Here is an 18214-nt window from a genome sequence, read left to right on the forward strand (position 1 = left end):
TGTATACTGGGGCTTCATAAAGAATTAATAAATCTTTCCCTTTCTGTGTGTGTAAGTCATAAATCGTGGCAACACAGCTGCCCTGTCAACTCTAGTAGAACTCGAAATATCAGCGAGATCTTCAGCTGATAGAGAATCTAAAGACAAAGTCAGATGGACAGTAAAACAGAGAACCATCTTCTTACCTCCGTCATCAAGCAGACGCATCTGAATCAGGGCGGGGTCCTCATTGTGCTCCTCCAGAACTGTGTCATCTGTCAGCGAGAGAGTCTGTAACAAGAGATGATAGACTTAGTGATCAGTACAAAACCACAGTGTCTGTTAGGGGTAAAGTCTGTAAAAACAAGATTATATGAACTGTACATCATCTGTCAGCCATACCATCAGTACCAGGCCATGCAGTATATGCAGCAATATAGTCTGTAATACAAGATCATACAATAAGTACTAGACTACTGTGTACAGTATGTCAGTCAGTACCAGGCCATGCGGTGTATTTCAGTTATAGAGTCTGTAATACAAGATAATACAATTAGTACTAGACTACTGTGTACAGTATGTCAGTCAGTACCAGGCCATGCGGTGTATTTCAGTTATAGAGTCTGTAATACAAGATCATACAATTAGTACTAGACTACTGTGTGCAGTATGTCAGCCATGGAGTCTGTTGTTACCCAATCCATTTGAATTTCAATGAATCATGTTTAAATAAATCTGAAAAAAAACCCCAGCTACTATCAGTTCCAGACAACAGAATCAGGACTTACTAAGCACTAAACCCAGGCAGTAACTCCATCACAACCCAATATGCCATCATATGACATGACTTTTTCAATGCCCTGTTGCTATTCTGACCTTTGTAAGCAATACATGTGGTGCTAACTTTGACTTGTTCCATAGATTTTACTGAATGCAAAATTTTGAATCTGTGCCTGCAAAGATTGGAGATAACAGCCTAGTATGACTGTGGTAACTGTTGTTGAGTATGACCTCATCAGACACTGCCGACCAATATGATTTGTTCTGACGATACTAAGGTATTTTTGATGTTTGTTACTGTGTGCAAAAATATCCAGTGCCTGGCAAAACGTGTGTTGAACTGTTATCATCAGTCCAATGTATGTCATGATTCCTTATTTGTTCAGTGTTGTTATTGTCTGGAATCCGATAATATGTGTGATCACCACATATTATCACCGTGTAAAACTGATCCAATATACTGGCAAAACATTTACAAAACTGTAAATTACTACAAAGATGTGTCATTCATTTTGATGTTTTCAATGTAACAAACACACATTACTCATTCATCAGGCTCATGTTGCAAAATCTTAATGGAGAACGTTATGTCAACACAGTGAGCAATACATCAACACATAATGAAAGAAAATACAGATCACTCAGCAGACAAATTGTTTTGATCAGATTCCTACATCCCACAAAAATCATGAATCGGATGATGTCAATCTACACACGCCTGTGCTTAGTGGGATGTGCTTCATATTGTGAGTGTGTGTGTGTGTCTGTGTGTGTGTGTTGGGGGGGGGGGGGGGGGGGGGGATCGACAAGTTTTGTGATACATAGCTACTGGTACTCTTTAAACATGCAGAGATTGGGGTGCTACACTTTGAGGGGGTCTTGAATCAAAGGCAGATTCACAAGATGTGTAGCTACTTGTAACATCCAGAGGGTGGCCACATGCCGTTCTCCCCAGCTCTGATTACCCCAAGCCAAGAAAGACTCCCTCCATATCAATTCTATCAACTCAGGGCACTGAGTTAATGCAGGTGCAGAAGTAGCTGTATTCTCACCTACAAGCCACAACTCTTGGGTTCAAGACCCACAAAGAAGCTGTACTCTCGTCTGAAACCAGCAATTCTTAGTTTCAACCCATGGAGAGAGAGAGAGAGAGAGAGAGAGAGAGAGAGAGAGAGAGAGAGAGAGAGAGAGAGAGAGAAATCTACCAGACTTACACTGCTTAGATTGTTGTTGGCAATGATTTGTACACAGGTGAAAACTGTTATAAAGCATCTCCAGTTCCATTAATGAGGAATTTGAAGAAAGCAGCTGCCAATTTACTAGGAAATAAGGTTGCCTTCAGGAGAAGGGGGGGGGTTATAGGAGGTCTGAAAGTTTGAGGAATTCTTTATTGTGGTAGTCTAAACAGACTGTAAAGCTCTGTGAAATCTTCCTGACCCTTGCATTAAATTATCCCAGCGACGCGACCTTCACCTTTAAATCCTCTGCTGCTATTATTATTTTTTGTCAAGCTTCCAAGAAAACAAATATTTTTGCTGGCTGAGTGGGAATGCCTGGATAGGTAAACAGTTATCTAGAAATCAATATGGCCACAGCTAACAAAGTACATTTATCGGGCAATTAACCCAAGGAGAAACGTATATCTTGGGGGACGTCTAGATCATTCTTCAATACAGAATTCTATTTATTGCTAGACAGATCAATGTGTAGCCACTGATTCATCCCTCTCTTATTGACCAATGGCGGTGGCTCTCATTGACCATGGCGGTGGCTCCAATTGACCAAACACGGTGGCTCCCATTGACCAAGGCGGTGGTTCCAATTGACAAGTGGTGGTGGTTCCCATTGACAGATAGCAGTGGCTCCCATTGACAGATAGCAGTGGCTCCCATTGACAGATGGCGGTGGTTCCAATTGACCGAAGTGGTAGCTCCCATTGATGAGTGGTGGTGACTCCCATTGATCAGCAGTGGCTCCAATTGATCAGTGGTGGTGCCTCTACACAGGGACATCTGTGTCAGGACTTGCACTCATTAAGGGCCCTAGTCAGATTAATGTGGTAATAAAGTCTATTCTCATTAAAACTCTCTTCAGACCAATAGGCCTCACTAATAAAGGCCAACACTTCACTGCTGTGCATTAAGCCAGAGTTAGCAGAGTGTACATGTTATGGAGGTTTGAATGGTGCTCTTACGTAATGTTATTCAAGTCTTCCAAAGACTGCACAATAAATTGATAATGAGAAATTGTTAATGAGAAAAGAAAAAATTCCAAAAGAATGATAATGACGGGATGTCTTAGACTGGTGTTTATTAAATCCTGAGGTGCGTTGTACAATAACTTAATTTCAGATCACGAAAATGTAAAAAAAAAAATCCTACGTTAGAGTTACCATGGAAACCACTTAACAGGTGAATTCCAATTCCTGCCCCAAACCAATACATTATCAAAAACCTGTTGTAAGATAGAAGTGCCAGCTTTGTTCAGGTGTGTCACAAAGATTTACCTGCGGTAGAGAGGTGATAACTAAAGCAGAGGAGAGTTTCATTTAAATTCACCACTTGTGTAAAAGGATATCGGCTGATAGAACATGCTGTTTATAAAGCTCATCTTGACAGCTTATTCTGGGAAATGACTACATGCGCTAGAGACTGCATACTATTTACATCTCCTCTAGCTATCCACTTGTGTAATACAATCCTATTATGTTCTGCACTCTTCAGTTTCTATAAGAAGCACTACATAGCCAGACATTGAAATGTTTGTCAAGTCCCCCAAAGGCCTTATAATCAAAGTAGAAAAATTTCCTGTTGTCTCTGATTTTCCTAAATGCTTGATGGTGTGTGAGCCAAGATTGTGTGATGGGGTCAGAGTTCTCTCCATCCCATTAAACACCATCCCCCCCACAACCAGGTCAGGCACTGCTTTAACATCAAAGCTCAGTGTGGGCCCAGTAAAGGGACGCTATATGCAGGGTCCCCCCGAGGGAGTAGTTATGGAGGAAGCCAGTAATCCGAGCCCAGAGCAGTTCTGTTAATGGTCTAAGCCTGTGTATTGATTTCATGGTCCACAGAGGGCCAGCTCACCACTATCAAAGACAAGCAGTTAATGGACAAGTCCCATCACCAACAAAGAGACAATCTCCACTCCCCCAGGCAGACATCTCACAGAAACCAATAGTTAACAGTGTGTTTGTGTGTGGGTGTGTCGAAACATTAAATTGGGGGGGGGGGGGGGTAGGGGTGGGGGGGGGGGGGGATACTGGGGATAGTAAACCTCTGTTTACACCACAAAGAAAACATGTACAATCAGCGATTAAAGTAAATGCTTATCACATCATTTTTTTACCAGGTACATATTTACATGAAGTAGCATTGCTTACACATCTCAATCTCCAAATTACATACAATAGCAGATTATACATAGAGAAAACAATAGTAGGGTTTGCATCTGTCTATAAATGTGTATACAAATTGTAACACCATTGTGATGTGTAGTTATACATACACCTGTCTACACCTATGTATCATAATTGTATCATCCAGGTGGTGTGGTTATACATATACAATACAATAGCTGTGTTTAGTGTGCTTACACCTGTGTACACCTGTGTATTATACCGGTAATTGTATCACCTAGGTGGTGTGGTTATACATGTACAGTAGCTGTGTTTATTCACACCTGTGTATTATAATTGTTTTACCTTGGTGGTGTGGTTGTAGGACTGGATGACCGCTGTGTACCACTGGGTGGTGCCCTCAGCCCGGTACACCTCCAGGCGGTACCCCACTAGTACTGTCGGAGTGGTCAGCAGTATCTTCTGACCGTCCTGATAGTCCAACCAAGTCTTGACCGCTTGACCAAGGCTGGGATATGCTTCAAACAGTGGGTTACTCAGTACTTCTGTCTCCTGAAATCCAGAAAGAGATTAATTTAGTCAGAAGCTGTGTAATCAAAGGGATCAGTGTAGATGTCATCAACACTTTAATTCAATAGTTCTGAACAAAAACAAAAACAAGAATTCTGGGCCTATTGATCACCTCCTGATGTAAAAATCAATACAGCTCGGGGCAATTTATAGGAACAGAATGAACTTCTTTGTTATTTATTTGTTCTGTGAAAACTTCCTCAGACAATTTCTGAACCAATAATGTATCCAGAAAGGGGGGGGGGGGGGGGGGGGGGGGGGCGGGGTTAAAACATTAAAAAGATTGTATATACAATAGATTTATGATTGCTGAGTGGGCGATCAACTGCCATTAAGTGTGGACAGAGGGGAATACTGGCCTGGTACCCTCCCTGGGGCCCCCGTGTTAGTTCTATAGATCTGACCTGGATTGATAATAAGCCCAATATGACAGTTCTTCTATCACACAGTTAGCACAATATTGATTGGTCTATCATAATGCAGTGAGTTTTACCAGTGATTGTCGGTGAAGTGAGGGTTCTGGTATTCAGTTACGTAATTGTCAATCCCTGGGCACAACTAAGACTTCTTGTCAATAAATAAACCCCCCAATCTTTGTTTACTTTTAGGGCTGATTTCCAGTTCTCAAGGACTAAACTTGAATAACATTTACCTACAGCAAGTGAAGGAAGAAAATATTTAAAACCCTTCTGTGGTTGCCATCTATTAATCTTTCTTTAAAACAATATTTATCTCTGCCAATCTTTTTCCTGAAAGCCGTAACTATATATATTTGCTTGGGGAGTTTTAGGGAGAGGAAAAAAAGATCTTTTGAACCATGAGGGCAACGAAGCAGCCTTGAACGTTGTCCAAGATAACAGCGAGTTTCCTCAGTTGACTGGGCCTGGACAGAACAGAGAACAAAGAAGCACAGTGTTTACAGAAACCTGACACTGGGTCCTGATCTACACCACTAACCCCAGACAATCACAGACAGGCGATCGCACTCAGCCCCCCTCCAACAGCAGTATCGCTGGTAACCCAAGTGTTAAATATGGGGTCCAAAGTGGCAAAGCTTTAGAAACCTAGCTCCTAATCCTATGTACACACAGTTAGCACTCGACATAAAGACCCAAATCAGCCTCTAGGGCCCTACAAAGACCGGGTCTAAACAAAACAAATAGGATTCAGTTTTTTTAGCCAGCATCTAAATAACTCTGATTTAAAAGCCACTGGAAGGAAGAGGTAACATCATCCCCCACGACAACGGAAACAGGTTCTTGTGTGAGAGGAGGCTAGGCCCGCCTTGAGCTTATTAGGCGAACACGTGGTTCTTTTTGTGGGTTTATTGTGACCTTGATTCACAGTGCGCTGTCTATAAATAAATCACAGTGGGCAAAACAACAAGCTGTGGTACACACCGATGATATCGTGTATCACAGTAGTTGTTTGTGTCATGTGCTACACCTGCTTTATGATGTGTTAAACACGTCCTCAAGTGTGTGTGTACTTAGTGCCTTGTGTCTGTGGGTTGTAGTACACTAGTTGGTTGGCCCTTTCCTATCACTATCAAACCCTAACATAACTTTTTATTAAAGCTCTATTTTTTTTCTTCAAAAATCGAACCCTCTGTTTCACTAAATGAGCCCAGTCCTTCCTCAATCTCTGCGATCACACCCACAGTCATGTGACCCTGGCCATGTGACTTAGTGAGTTAGACCCTATCTGATGCTGTGTGTAAGATAACCACGTGTACCCAATAGTAAAGCTCAAGGTTCATCATCATTCTAATGATCTCGTTCTCCCACATTCACACACAAGTACGATGTAGTAAAAAATACGGTGTAATATCATACTGAAGTATCAGACTGAAGTACACTTCTCCGACTTTACTCATAGATCATTCACTTACACATCATGTTACACACCAAAGGCCTCATTAAACAATGACCAATAGTTGCATGGTTAAATTCACAAGGTCAGGTCAAAAGCTAGTCAATAATATATGTACACAAGTCTGACCTTGACCAGACAAAACCCAACCTTCATCTTGACCTTCACCCTGCCCCCCCACCCACAATATACCCAAATACCTAACAGTGTGCACTGTGTTATGTACCTGATAGCAGCCCAGATTCTTGTCTTCCACAAACGCCAGGAGGTGGTCGTCAAAGAACTCAATCGGGCGCCTCTTGTTGCTGCTCAGCCCAACCTTGTCAACTATGGAACGGAAATTCTAGAAAAAAGGCAAAATATAAAAATTTTAAAACACTTCGTCAAATAATTAATATCAATAAATTGACAGCATAAATATATATATCACATGAATCTTTTACCTAATCCTTGTTTACAAAATTGTTGATATGTAAATGAGAATAAAAAAAACCTCTTTAGAAAGTCATTGATTCGTGTACTTAAATAGGACACAAATCGATGTGTATTTAGACATTAACACTACAGGACTTAATCTGGTGAGAGAGGCTTAGCCCTCCATACAGGATACAGGACCACTTAGGTCACATCCCAAGGTCAGAGACGACACTTACACCGGGCACCATCTCTCTCAGCTCTCACAGTAATTAGTTATTGATTTTATTTCTGGTTCCTTAGCAACACTTTGGAGTGTGCATTTTGACCTGTTTGTAAATACACTTTAATTTAGACCATTAACAGGCAGAACATATTACTCAGGACCATTTAAAAAATCACCTTGTCACTCATCCCAATTATTCCAACACTTGAAAATCAATCATAAAATTAAACCACGTAGACAAAAATACTGAAAATGTATCCAATTATGTATTTTTAATCTATATTATAACTCTTACTGATTCCATAATCAATTCATCAGCTAATCATTTCATCACTAATCATAATTCATTTGTCAGACCATCTCTAACCAAAAACTATTTTGGTCCTGATCAAAGTCTAAAGATTAATTATTTAATGACATAATGTTTATAACATTCATTTTGCAGCTTTCCATGAAACCTGAATATTAATAATGTCAGAATGTTAGGTAATTTCCTTGTTGAGAGACCAGCGATACCTTGTAGGCATTCACGTCTGTCCTGTCATATACAAATATAATAAAAACATTTGTATACATTAAATCCAACGGTTGGTAGCTTTTAGTGAGGCTTTTTACCTGACTGAATTTCAACACACTGCCTGAATAGAGGCTGCTAATGGATTGGGCTTACAATAATTTAAATCTTCGATTCACTGAACAAACTCTCAGGGATTTTTTAATAAGTTTCAACACATTCAGTCCGCTCTCCAAAGGGATCTCTGGTAGCTCAGAAGAATACAAACATTTGATTAACAGAGCACTACTTGATTGTGTGGCTTACTGGGGCTCTACTGGGGGAATAAACGCCCTGGCGGGAGGCATTGTCATGTTGTAACATTGGTTACTGCTTGTATTTGAAAATTGTCCTTTAACCACTTACCAAGTGCTAACCGCGCTACTAAAACAAACATCGTGTCAAAGAACCACTGAGGGGGGATTGGAGAATGCTATGACAAAGATCAGAGAATTAATTCCATCTTTGATCTTATTCGGTCTTTTTTAACATTTGATTCAAATTTTCCTTTTACATTAACTGTTTACAGAGCCATTTCTTATAAGTTACCCATCCTAGCTCAGAGGACAAACAATCAAGTAAATCATTAGACACTTGGGGCAGTGACTGTGATTTATATATGTGTGAATAAAGTCTACATACGAGTTTAATTTTATTCATTATTTTATGAGAATGCGGTCTACATACGAGAGCGGGCCACTCCAGGGAGGTGGACTTGTTCTCCGGATCCAGTCTCTCACTCCAGACCACGGTCTGTTCCACCAGGAACACTTGGAATACGGAGTGAATCCGGATCCATTCCCTTTGTTGCCAGTCAGAGTCGTCAAATTCTATCAGGGCCTGCAGAAAAAACAAGAGTTATCAGTCAACACTCGAAACAAAGAGATTTATTCACTCAACAAACATAAAAAACAAAGCCCCCCCCCCCCTTCACACATCAATGGAAGTCAATTCTTATCATACAAACAATGATAATAGACATATAAAATTTGTTATTCACTATACAGATTTAAATGTGTATCCCTGGTTTTGTGTAAATTGTATTCAATAAACATGAATATATATGCATTTAAACATAACATCCAAGTTTGTGTAATAAAAAAAAAACATTGCAAGGTTCTGAGAAAGACTAAGATAAAGTTAACAACATATGGTTGCATTAAAACTAGACAAGTATGGAGGACTAGGTTATAAAGCAGCATGTGCTCCTGTTTATAATTACGCTTCATCAGGGAAGTCTCTTCATAAAAACCACAGACCCCAATCAACAAACATGCCTTCCTGCAGCGTGGGAAAATTGTACGCTCACCCAAGAATATCCCTACGGTGAGGAATTACTGTAAGGGACATAACCCTCACACTTTGATCAACACAAAATATTTTAACACAGAGTTATCTTTCTTGATCTAGTAATCAACAGACCATCAATATTACACTGAAGTATCAGTTCAACAACACAATGCATTTTACATCAGAATTAATAGCCATTTTTATTTATGCTAACCATATGATTTTGATGAAAAATGCTTTAGGTTAATTAAATCATATTTCAAAATGACCAATTCACAAGAAATTGTCAACCCTCAGATGGAAAATTAAAATTAAAACAATAGTTGTAAGCAACATTTCTCAGCAAATATAGCATTTTGAGTTGCAATTCTCCTGTTGGCTGATTTCCGACATTGTGTTTTATCACAAAATATTCACCCACAAATGCTCTCTAGTAAATATATGTCTACTGTTTGATTTCCAGGCAAGTGGATCACTCGCAATTAAACTAAGCTCATCATGTGACTCGAACCAGCTCAAGTCCATTCTTGACTCAGTTAAGCTAGGGCACATTCTGTAACTCAGACCAGCTTGAGTCCATTCTCTGACTCAGTTAAGCTAGTGCACATTCTGCAACTCAGACCAGATTGAGTCCATTCTTTGACTCAGTTAAGCTAGGGCACATTCTGTAACTCAGACCAGATTGAGTCCATTCTTTGACTCAGTTAAGCTAGGGCACATTCTGTAACTCAGACCAGATTGAGTCCATTCTTTGACTCAGTTAAGCTAGGGCACATTCTGTAACTCAGACCAGCTTGAGTCCATTCTTTGACTCAGTTAAGCTAGGGCACATTCTGTAACTCAGACCAGCTTGAGTCCATTCTTTGACTCAGTTAAGCTAGTGCACATTCTGCAACTCAGACCAGATTGAGTCCATTCTCTGACTCAGTTAAGCTAGGGCACATTCTGTAACTCAGACAAGCTCGAGTCCATTCTTTGACTCAGTTAAGCTAGGGCACATTCTGTAACACAGACTAGCTCGAGTCCATTCTTTGACTCAGTCAAGCTTGGGCCCATTCTGTGATTGCATACCACTAGCATTTCATTGATTTCACCGAGCATTTATCTTTGAATACGAGCTTCATTAGAAACACCAGCACTTCCTACGACTGAGTACACAGTCAAGCTGGTGCCCATTTTATCTGTGAATGCAAGCATTATTAAGAAAACCACTTCCTTAGATGGAGGACAGAGTTTTTATTAAAATCAGAGCCTCTATTGATGGTACTGAAGTGTCTCCACATAATATCTTGTGCCCTCTCACAGATTTGAGTCAATACATTTCTTGTAATAACTAGAGTATTAGGCTACTATTTAGAGCACCCAAGTAATCAATTGCCCTCCTAAATAGTCCTTTTGTGACAATGAAACAATAATTCAATGAAACAATAATTTCATGGGCTACATTTTCCAGTGTAGAAACTAACAACTTCAGATCTCATAGCAAACTTGGTTATGTAATTTACACTATGAATATTTTTTAAAAATCATGAATCAATATTTTTGATGACCTCACATTTTTCTGGATGCATTTTCAAAATGTTTTACAACAAGAATGAGACAAAAATTTCATGATGGAAAAACAGCATCTTCAGGTGGGGAAAAATAGTTATCTTAAATTAACTGAAACAAAAATGAAGTCACATTCCAGTAAAAATTACAAGGCAGAAGTCAACACATTTTTTAATCATAATTTAACGAAACAGGTAAATTTTCATCAAATCTTCAGCAACTGCAAACATCTATAAAATAATTTTTCTTCTACAATGATGCAGCTGGCATGTCTTGAACTTGTACTTGCTGTCTGTGTAAGACTTTATTGATAAAATATCAAGAAATCAATGAGAGAGAGAGAGAGAGAGAGAGAGAGAGAGAGAGTTTCTATTGGGAATAAAGCACTCTATATTAATAAACACAAATTCTAATGCTCTTACAGACTTCAATGACAAAATATATTATCTTTAATAAATGTGCTGCTAACAGTAGAATTCTTCAGTCTTACAGTATTTGTGAACTAATTTGATTCATACAGATCTTTTAAATTCCCTGCTTTGATCCCCTTGCTTTGTTTAAAACAAGTTTTGAGATCTTCCCTAAAAGCCCTGGCACATATCCAAATGTTTACTTTAATATGACCTATATGTGTTTAACACTGAATACAATTCAACAGATCTCTCTCTTACTCTGAGCTCAGTCATTTCTGCTTCTTCCAAACTTGTTCCTTGGGTGTGTCAATTAAGACACATATAGATACACAAATTCACATTTATCATGATATAAACAAATTGATTTCATGCCATAACATTTTTCACTATCTATGTATAACTTGCCTCATGGTGCAAGAATCTTATGAGATATTGACATCATAAGTTTCCTTGAATCACCTAATCACACTATCATCAGTATGTCTTTCGATATCATTTTCATTCACTTCATGCTATAAAAGAGCTACCATGAACCAAATAGATAAACTTATAGTACACACAGTCATTGGAGCAGAAAGCTGGATTGTTGCCATCACACACGGACGAGTGTAAAAAGATATCACAGTTACACACAAAACTTTGTGTTATCATAACAACATTATGTGCTCTATGTAAACATCAAAATTAACATTAGAACACTGTAATTATAGCAACATTTCTTCTCTATGTTTTTACCCTCTGTAATCATTTCAACATTAAGCTCCCTGTATAATGATTACAACACAGTCCTTTATGTAAGTTCATAATGTAATCATATCAGCATTATGTCCTCTATGTAATCAAAGCAACATTTATACCTCTGTGTAACCATAGGACCACTTTGCTCTCTTATATAAAAACATCCAGATCTCTGTAATTATAGCTGCAGCTTTAAACCCATTTTGTTATTATTATTTTCAGCCCTTAATGTAATCTTAAAAACATCCAGACCTTTGTGTAATCTTAAATACATCTAAACATTAGTGTAATCATAGTGCTCAACATTTAGTCTTCCATGCAATCATTACAACATTCCGACCCTCTGTGTAATCATAGCAACATTTAGCCATCTGTGTAATCATAGCAACATTTAACCATCGGTGTAATCATAGCAACATTTAGCCATCTGTGTAATCATAGCAACATTTAGCCATCTGTGTAATCATAGCAACATTTAGCCATCTGTGTAATCATAGCAACATTTAGCCATCTGTGTAATCATAGCAACATTTAGCCATCTGTGTAATCATAGCAACATTTAACCATCTGTGTAATCATAGCAACATTTAGCCATCTGTGTAATCATAGCAACATTTAACCCTCTGTGTAATCATAACAACATTTAGCCATCTATGTAATCATAGCAACATTTAGCCATCTGTGTTATCATAGCAACATTTAGCCATCTGTGTAATCATAGCAACATTTAGCCATCTGTGTAATCAAAGCAACATTTAGCCATCTGTGTAATCATAGCAACATTTAACCCTCTGTGTAATCATAGCAACATTTAGCCATCTGTGTAATCATAGCAACATTTAGCCATCTGTGTTACCATAGCAACATTTAGCCATCTGTGTAATCAAAGCAACATTTAGCCATCTGTGTAATCATAGCAACATTTAGCCATCTGTGTAATCATAGCAACATTTAGCCATCTGTGTAATCATAGCAACATTTAACCATCTGTGTAATCATAGCAACATTTAGCCATCTGTGTAATCAAAGCAACATTTAGCCATCTTTGTAATCATAGCAACATTTAACCCTCTGTGTAATCATAACAACATTTAGCCATCTGTGTAATCATAGCAACATTTAGCCATCTGTGTAATCATAGCAACATTTAGCCCCCAGTGTTATCATACTAGGAACATTCAGACCTCAGTGTAATCATAGCAACATTCAGACATTTGTGTAATCATAAGAACATTTAAATTGAAGTGTAATCATTCAGACCTCTGTGTAATCATAACAACATTTTGCCATCTGTTAACCCTCTGTGTAATCATAGCAACTTTTGGCCCCACTGAGTTATCATACAAGGAACATTTATACCTCAGTGTAATAATAGCAACATTCTGACCTGTGTAATCATAGCAACATTCAGACCTCAGTGTAATCATAGCAACATTCAGTCCTCTGTAAATTAGTTGCAACAACATGCAGACCCTCAGTGTAATCATAGGGACATTCAAACATCTGTTTAATCATAGCAACATTCAGACTTCTGTGTAATCATAGCAACATTCAGTCCTTTATGTAATTATAACATAATGCAGACCTCAGTGTTATCATAGCAACATTCAATCCTCTATGTAATTATAACATAATGAAGACCTCAGTGTAATCTTAGCAACATTTAAAAGACCTCATTGTAATCATTCAGATATCTGTGTAATCATAGCAACATTCAGTCCTTCATGCAATCTTTGGAACATTGAGCCATGTGTTATAAAAGCAACATCTTGCTCTCTGAGTAATCATAAGAAAATATTTTATACATATTCATAGCAACTTTTTGCTATGTAATGTTTATTCTGTCCTTTTTGTAATGATTTCAACATTTAACCCTTACCCTGAAATCATAACAACATTTAGCCCTCTGTGTAAGCATAACATAATCATGATGATTATATTAGACCAAAATAAAATTATTGTTGGGTTGGAATTGCCTCCCGTCTCATTGAAATACCCCCTGCTGAAAAATTTTTATTAGGAGATTTTTTAATTTTTTACCAATATTTAATTAATTAAACTTCAAGTTTGAAAAATATCTTAAAAATTCCCTCCCTCCCTCCTGGGTCTAGAAACCCTAAGGTGGCAATTTAAAATAAACTTAACATTTTTTTAAGGACGGCCTGACATCATTTGTGTTTTCATTACAACACTGACACCCTCTGTGTGATCTTTACAACATTAAAGGGACTTGGACACGATTTGACTTAAAATTTTCAAATTTTATTTTTCCATTCTCAATGTTAATAATGATAAATCTATAAGTTTATAATGCTATGTCAAAATTTGAAACTCAAATATCAAGTTATAAGCAAGATACAGAGTTTATAATTCTCTGTTTTGTAAACAAAACTCGAATATTGTCATTTTTTACATATTCGTTGTATTGGTGTAAATTTCCATCAAATGTAACTTTCTTTTGTTGATAATAGTATTTAGAAGATATTGAATAAGTTAAAATTGTTTTTACATGTCATTTTGTCTAAGAAATGATAATTCTCTACATTACATTTTATGTAAACAACTATAAGACTCGAGCTTTGTTTACATAACTATCAACTCTTACCTCTGTATCTCGCTAGTAACTTGACTTTAACATTTAATACTTTGGTCAATCATTCAAAATGCACCAATAAACCATTTTATACATAAAAAATAAAAATAAAATTTTTGATCTCAAATCGTGTCCAAGTCCCTTTAAGTATTTCTGTTAACAATCCAAAATTTGGCAAAAAAAGAAAAGACAGCATACTATAATTAGAGGAGTGACATCATAATCCTATTTTTCTGTTTGATATTTACAATTTCTTTGGCATTATCGGTGATGCATATTAGACTGTTTACAACAGTTTGTAACTCAATGTTGTGCCAATAGTCTCTGTAGTTTTGAACTGCTCAACAATTAGTCTAGCAAGTTTATTATTTATTACTTCAAAGAGCCAAGCTTCAGACAAGAAACTTGGCAATCGACCTTGAACTTATAAAGTAAGATTATTCTATAGGACGTGACCTCTGACCTTTAACCTTCCTGAGTCCACCTACTCAGTCATTGAGTAAAATGTCTTGATCTTCATGACATTTAACTAAATTAAATTCAAGGCCATCTTGTCTATTCTTGTTGTGGCGGCACAGCAAGATAGGTGTTGTAATGGGAAGCTATGCTCTGCCAATTGTTTTTCCCTAGTAGTATGTTGTAGTGGGAGACGTGGGGTAAGAACGAGGACTTCAGTTTTTCGAGTAATTTAGGTAATGGCGGTTGTGTTAACTGCATGAAATTCCAAATAATGATAATGAAATGGGGGAAGCAGAATTTAGAAGTGTCTTTAAATGATAAATTCAACTACTGAAATTTACATATCCTTTTTTAAAAGCAATTGATTAATTTAAGCTGTAATTCTAAGAATTTTGTTATCCTGTGAAAACATGTTATTTCCATGGATTATTCTGCCTTTATATTAAACAAAACTTAAACAATGTAATGACTTTTGTCAGAAAAATGAGTTCTGTCATATTGTAATATAAACTATGGTTTTCTTAACATTTGTAGATAATTTAAAAAAAATTCCCCACAAAAACCCTAGAAATTCAAATTCTATTATATATTTTGTCTTGTCCTTGAAAAAGTAAATTAAAATAGTGCAATAAAAATATTTTCTGTCATGAAAACTGCAGCTAACATATCTTTTTGACAAACTTAGTTTCACTAAAATTGGTACATGTATACTTCTCATTATGAAATAAAAATAAGTTAAATCACTGCTTAGTTATATTGTGAAATTAAGGATGAACACCATGAATTTCATAAATGAGCAGACATTGTACTGAGGTTGTTGTTTTGTCTTGAGTAACATCTAATTTTAAAGTAAATTTTGAAGGTAATCACAGTCATGTAATGGTTTTTGTAAAATAGGTACTAATTAAAACAGAATTAATTAACAAGATCAGTGCATGAAATGGAATTCTGGGTATTCAGATAAAGGTTCATGGCTTGGGTACTTTCTTTTTTAAATAAAGAATAATCTACACAATCGAAGAAAAGAAATGGTTTTCTGGAAAGTGTTGTACTTCAGTAGAACTTAACAGTAAAAAAAAGCAACACTCGCAACATATGCTGCTGTAAATTATGCATGATGTGGGTACATTTGTTTACAAGATACCTTAGAAATATATATGCATCAATTACCCGATAATTCAAAACAATCAAAAATAAATATTTCAAGGTATGTCTGACTACGAGGACGACATGAAAATAGGCAATTGATTAAACTGGAAAAATAAGCATACACATTTCCCTGAATTCAACATCTCAAAATAGACTTTTTTAAATTGTCAATCTCCAACTACGGTAAGACGAAAATGTATTTGTCAGTTCAACAGTCAAAACTGTGATTAATAGCATCATCAAGCATGTTCAAGCCTATATTTTCAGTTAACAAACCTACAACTGCAGAACTTCACCACAAGACCATGCATATATTTGGGATATTCCAATTTATTATTTAAACATTTTTTTAGGGTAAAATACCAAACACTATTTATATCATAAGGAAAACTTTCTATGCAGCCTAATGTGAATAAGTAATAGCACTTGTATTTCAATACAAATTCAATCAATTTTTTATCTCCAACTTATATTCCAAAGTGGACCGGACTGTCATTGTTGATCTAACAGTTTTTTTTTCAATTATTGAACATTAAAATGAAAATGGTTTTCTTACAGAATCAGCACAGGAACAAAATTACACATTAAATCAAACATTATATTTCTGGCACTGCCTGTAATCTTCCTCTTTTGACTATAAATCTCAAACCACTGTGAGGTTTAAACATCAACACAACACAAATATTGACTCTTGAGATTGCCCCCTAAGTTAATGGTGGAATGTTTACAAGTCAATGGGGCACTTGACAGGGAAATGTTCTTCTTTAGACAATGCATATTGATCCAGGTAGAGGTTCAACACTAACATGGCTGTCAATTAAAATGTAACTTAATATAAATATTTGAAGAGGTGTTATTTTCAATTACCACAGTTGGGGAGTCTACAAATGACAAATATATGTTGGCAATTTTTATAACCATAAACTGTGCAGCATCTGACTAAAGGAAAACATTTTAAAAATCAATTCCATTCTAAACAATTTTGTCACTTAATGCTTCACAATGAAAGCTACGAAGGTGAGATATTTATTAAAATGTGCATCAGTAGCCTAGGAAAACTGTTGAAAGAAATGGGAGAACTTGTAAATACATAATCTATATTACATCTTATTACAGGGATAAACTTTGATATATTCAGGTACTGTAGAATCATCAAAATGTTTGGAGGCCAAATTTCCGTTGGTCGCTTAAATTCAGCAAGTTTGTGAGGACGTAATTTCATATATTCTCTAATACCTACAAAAGGAAATATGACTTTATAACCCTAAATTATCAATTTGTGGGGCATGTTTTTAATTCATGGATGTGGGATACATATAGCCATGAATTCCAAGACCATTAAGCCACCTCGAAATTTAATCATTCTACAGTAACAACGAGAGTAGTTCGAGTACTGACACAATGAACATCATCAATACACATGAGTTGATTTATTTGTCATCTAAATATCAAAGGTTAAACAAACACCAACAATTTACACACAAAGGAGATTAAGACAAAGGAGGTTAAACCATGTGATTAAGAGAGCTGAATGGTTATGGCAATTTATATACTATATCAATCTCCTTGAAAAGAAGAGCTCTGTACAAACATAAACTATTTTTTCTTTACTAAATAAAGTTTATGGCTAAAAAAAATCATCTCTTAAAAACTTTGACTAAGGTAGACCTGCCAAGTAATTTTCTGCTGACCATCCAGACTCTTCAACTATATTTCTTCATAGACCACAAAAACATCTAATGTTAGAATAAAGAATAAAATCCGGGTCATAGCAAGACCATAAGAAGATATATATCTAAACTGCTCCAACAAATATTATAATTAAGTTTATTTACCAACCAAGAGTGCTGTAGGGGAAAGCATTATTTAAACAATATGTTAATGATTTATAAAAAAAATCATACAGAATGAGAAATTTCTAAAATTAAACAATGTTTCATGATATGAAGTTAGATATATAAAATTAACTTTTTTTAAAAATTGAGCTAAATCATTGTGATGGAAGGATGGACAGAAGGAAGTTAACACTAGATAGATGACAAAACAACATGACATACATCTTTCTTGGTTTTGGGATAGGATGTTTTTCTAGTGTGATATTCCCGGCCTTTGTGAGGGGTTAAAAACTATCAACTTGTTTTATTTAAGTCATTTCCCATCATAGACCATGCAAAGTCCCAGATCTAGTCAAATGGTAGTGTATGATACAAAAGACCAACCATCTACATGTACCTTGACGATATGTATACATGTACATGTGTGTCACAAA

At 36.4% G+C, this 18214-nt stretch overlaps 1 protein-coding gene across 2 annotated transcripts in view; it reads right to left on the reverse strand.

The window, feature by feature from the left end:
- The window catches only part of LOC105339941 (probable JmjC domain-containing histone demethylation protein 2C), a 51784-nt gene that overhangs the window by 27497 nt on the left and 6073 nt on the right, over window positions 1–18214 (reverse strand). For both annotated transcript variants that reach the window (XM_034472036.2, XM_034472037.2), the window contains exons 2-5: window positions 8440–8592; window positions 6786–6902; window positions 4463–4669; window positions 186–270 (exon numbers count right to left, since the gene is read on the reverse strand). In XM_034472036.2, coding sequence (XP_034327927.2) covers window positions 186–270; window positions 4463–4669; window positions 6786–6902; window positions 8440–8592 — 562 coding nt within the window. The remainder of the gene's footprint in view (window positions 1–185; window positions 271–4462; window positions 4670–6785; window positions 6903–8439; window positions 8593–18214) is intronic.

The sequence above is a fragment of the Magallana gigas genome, chromosome 8, assembly GCF_963853765.1.
Source record: "Magallana gigas chromosome 8, xbMagGiga1.1, whole genome shotgun sequence".
In the NCBI taxonomy this organism is placed as follows: Eukaryota; Metazoa; Mollusca; class Bivalvia; order Ostreida; family Ostreidae; genus Magallana; species Magallana gigas.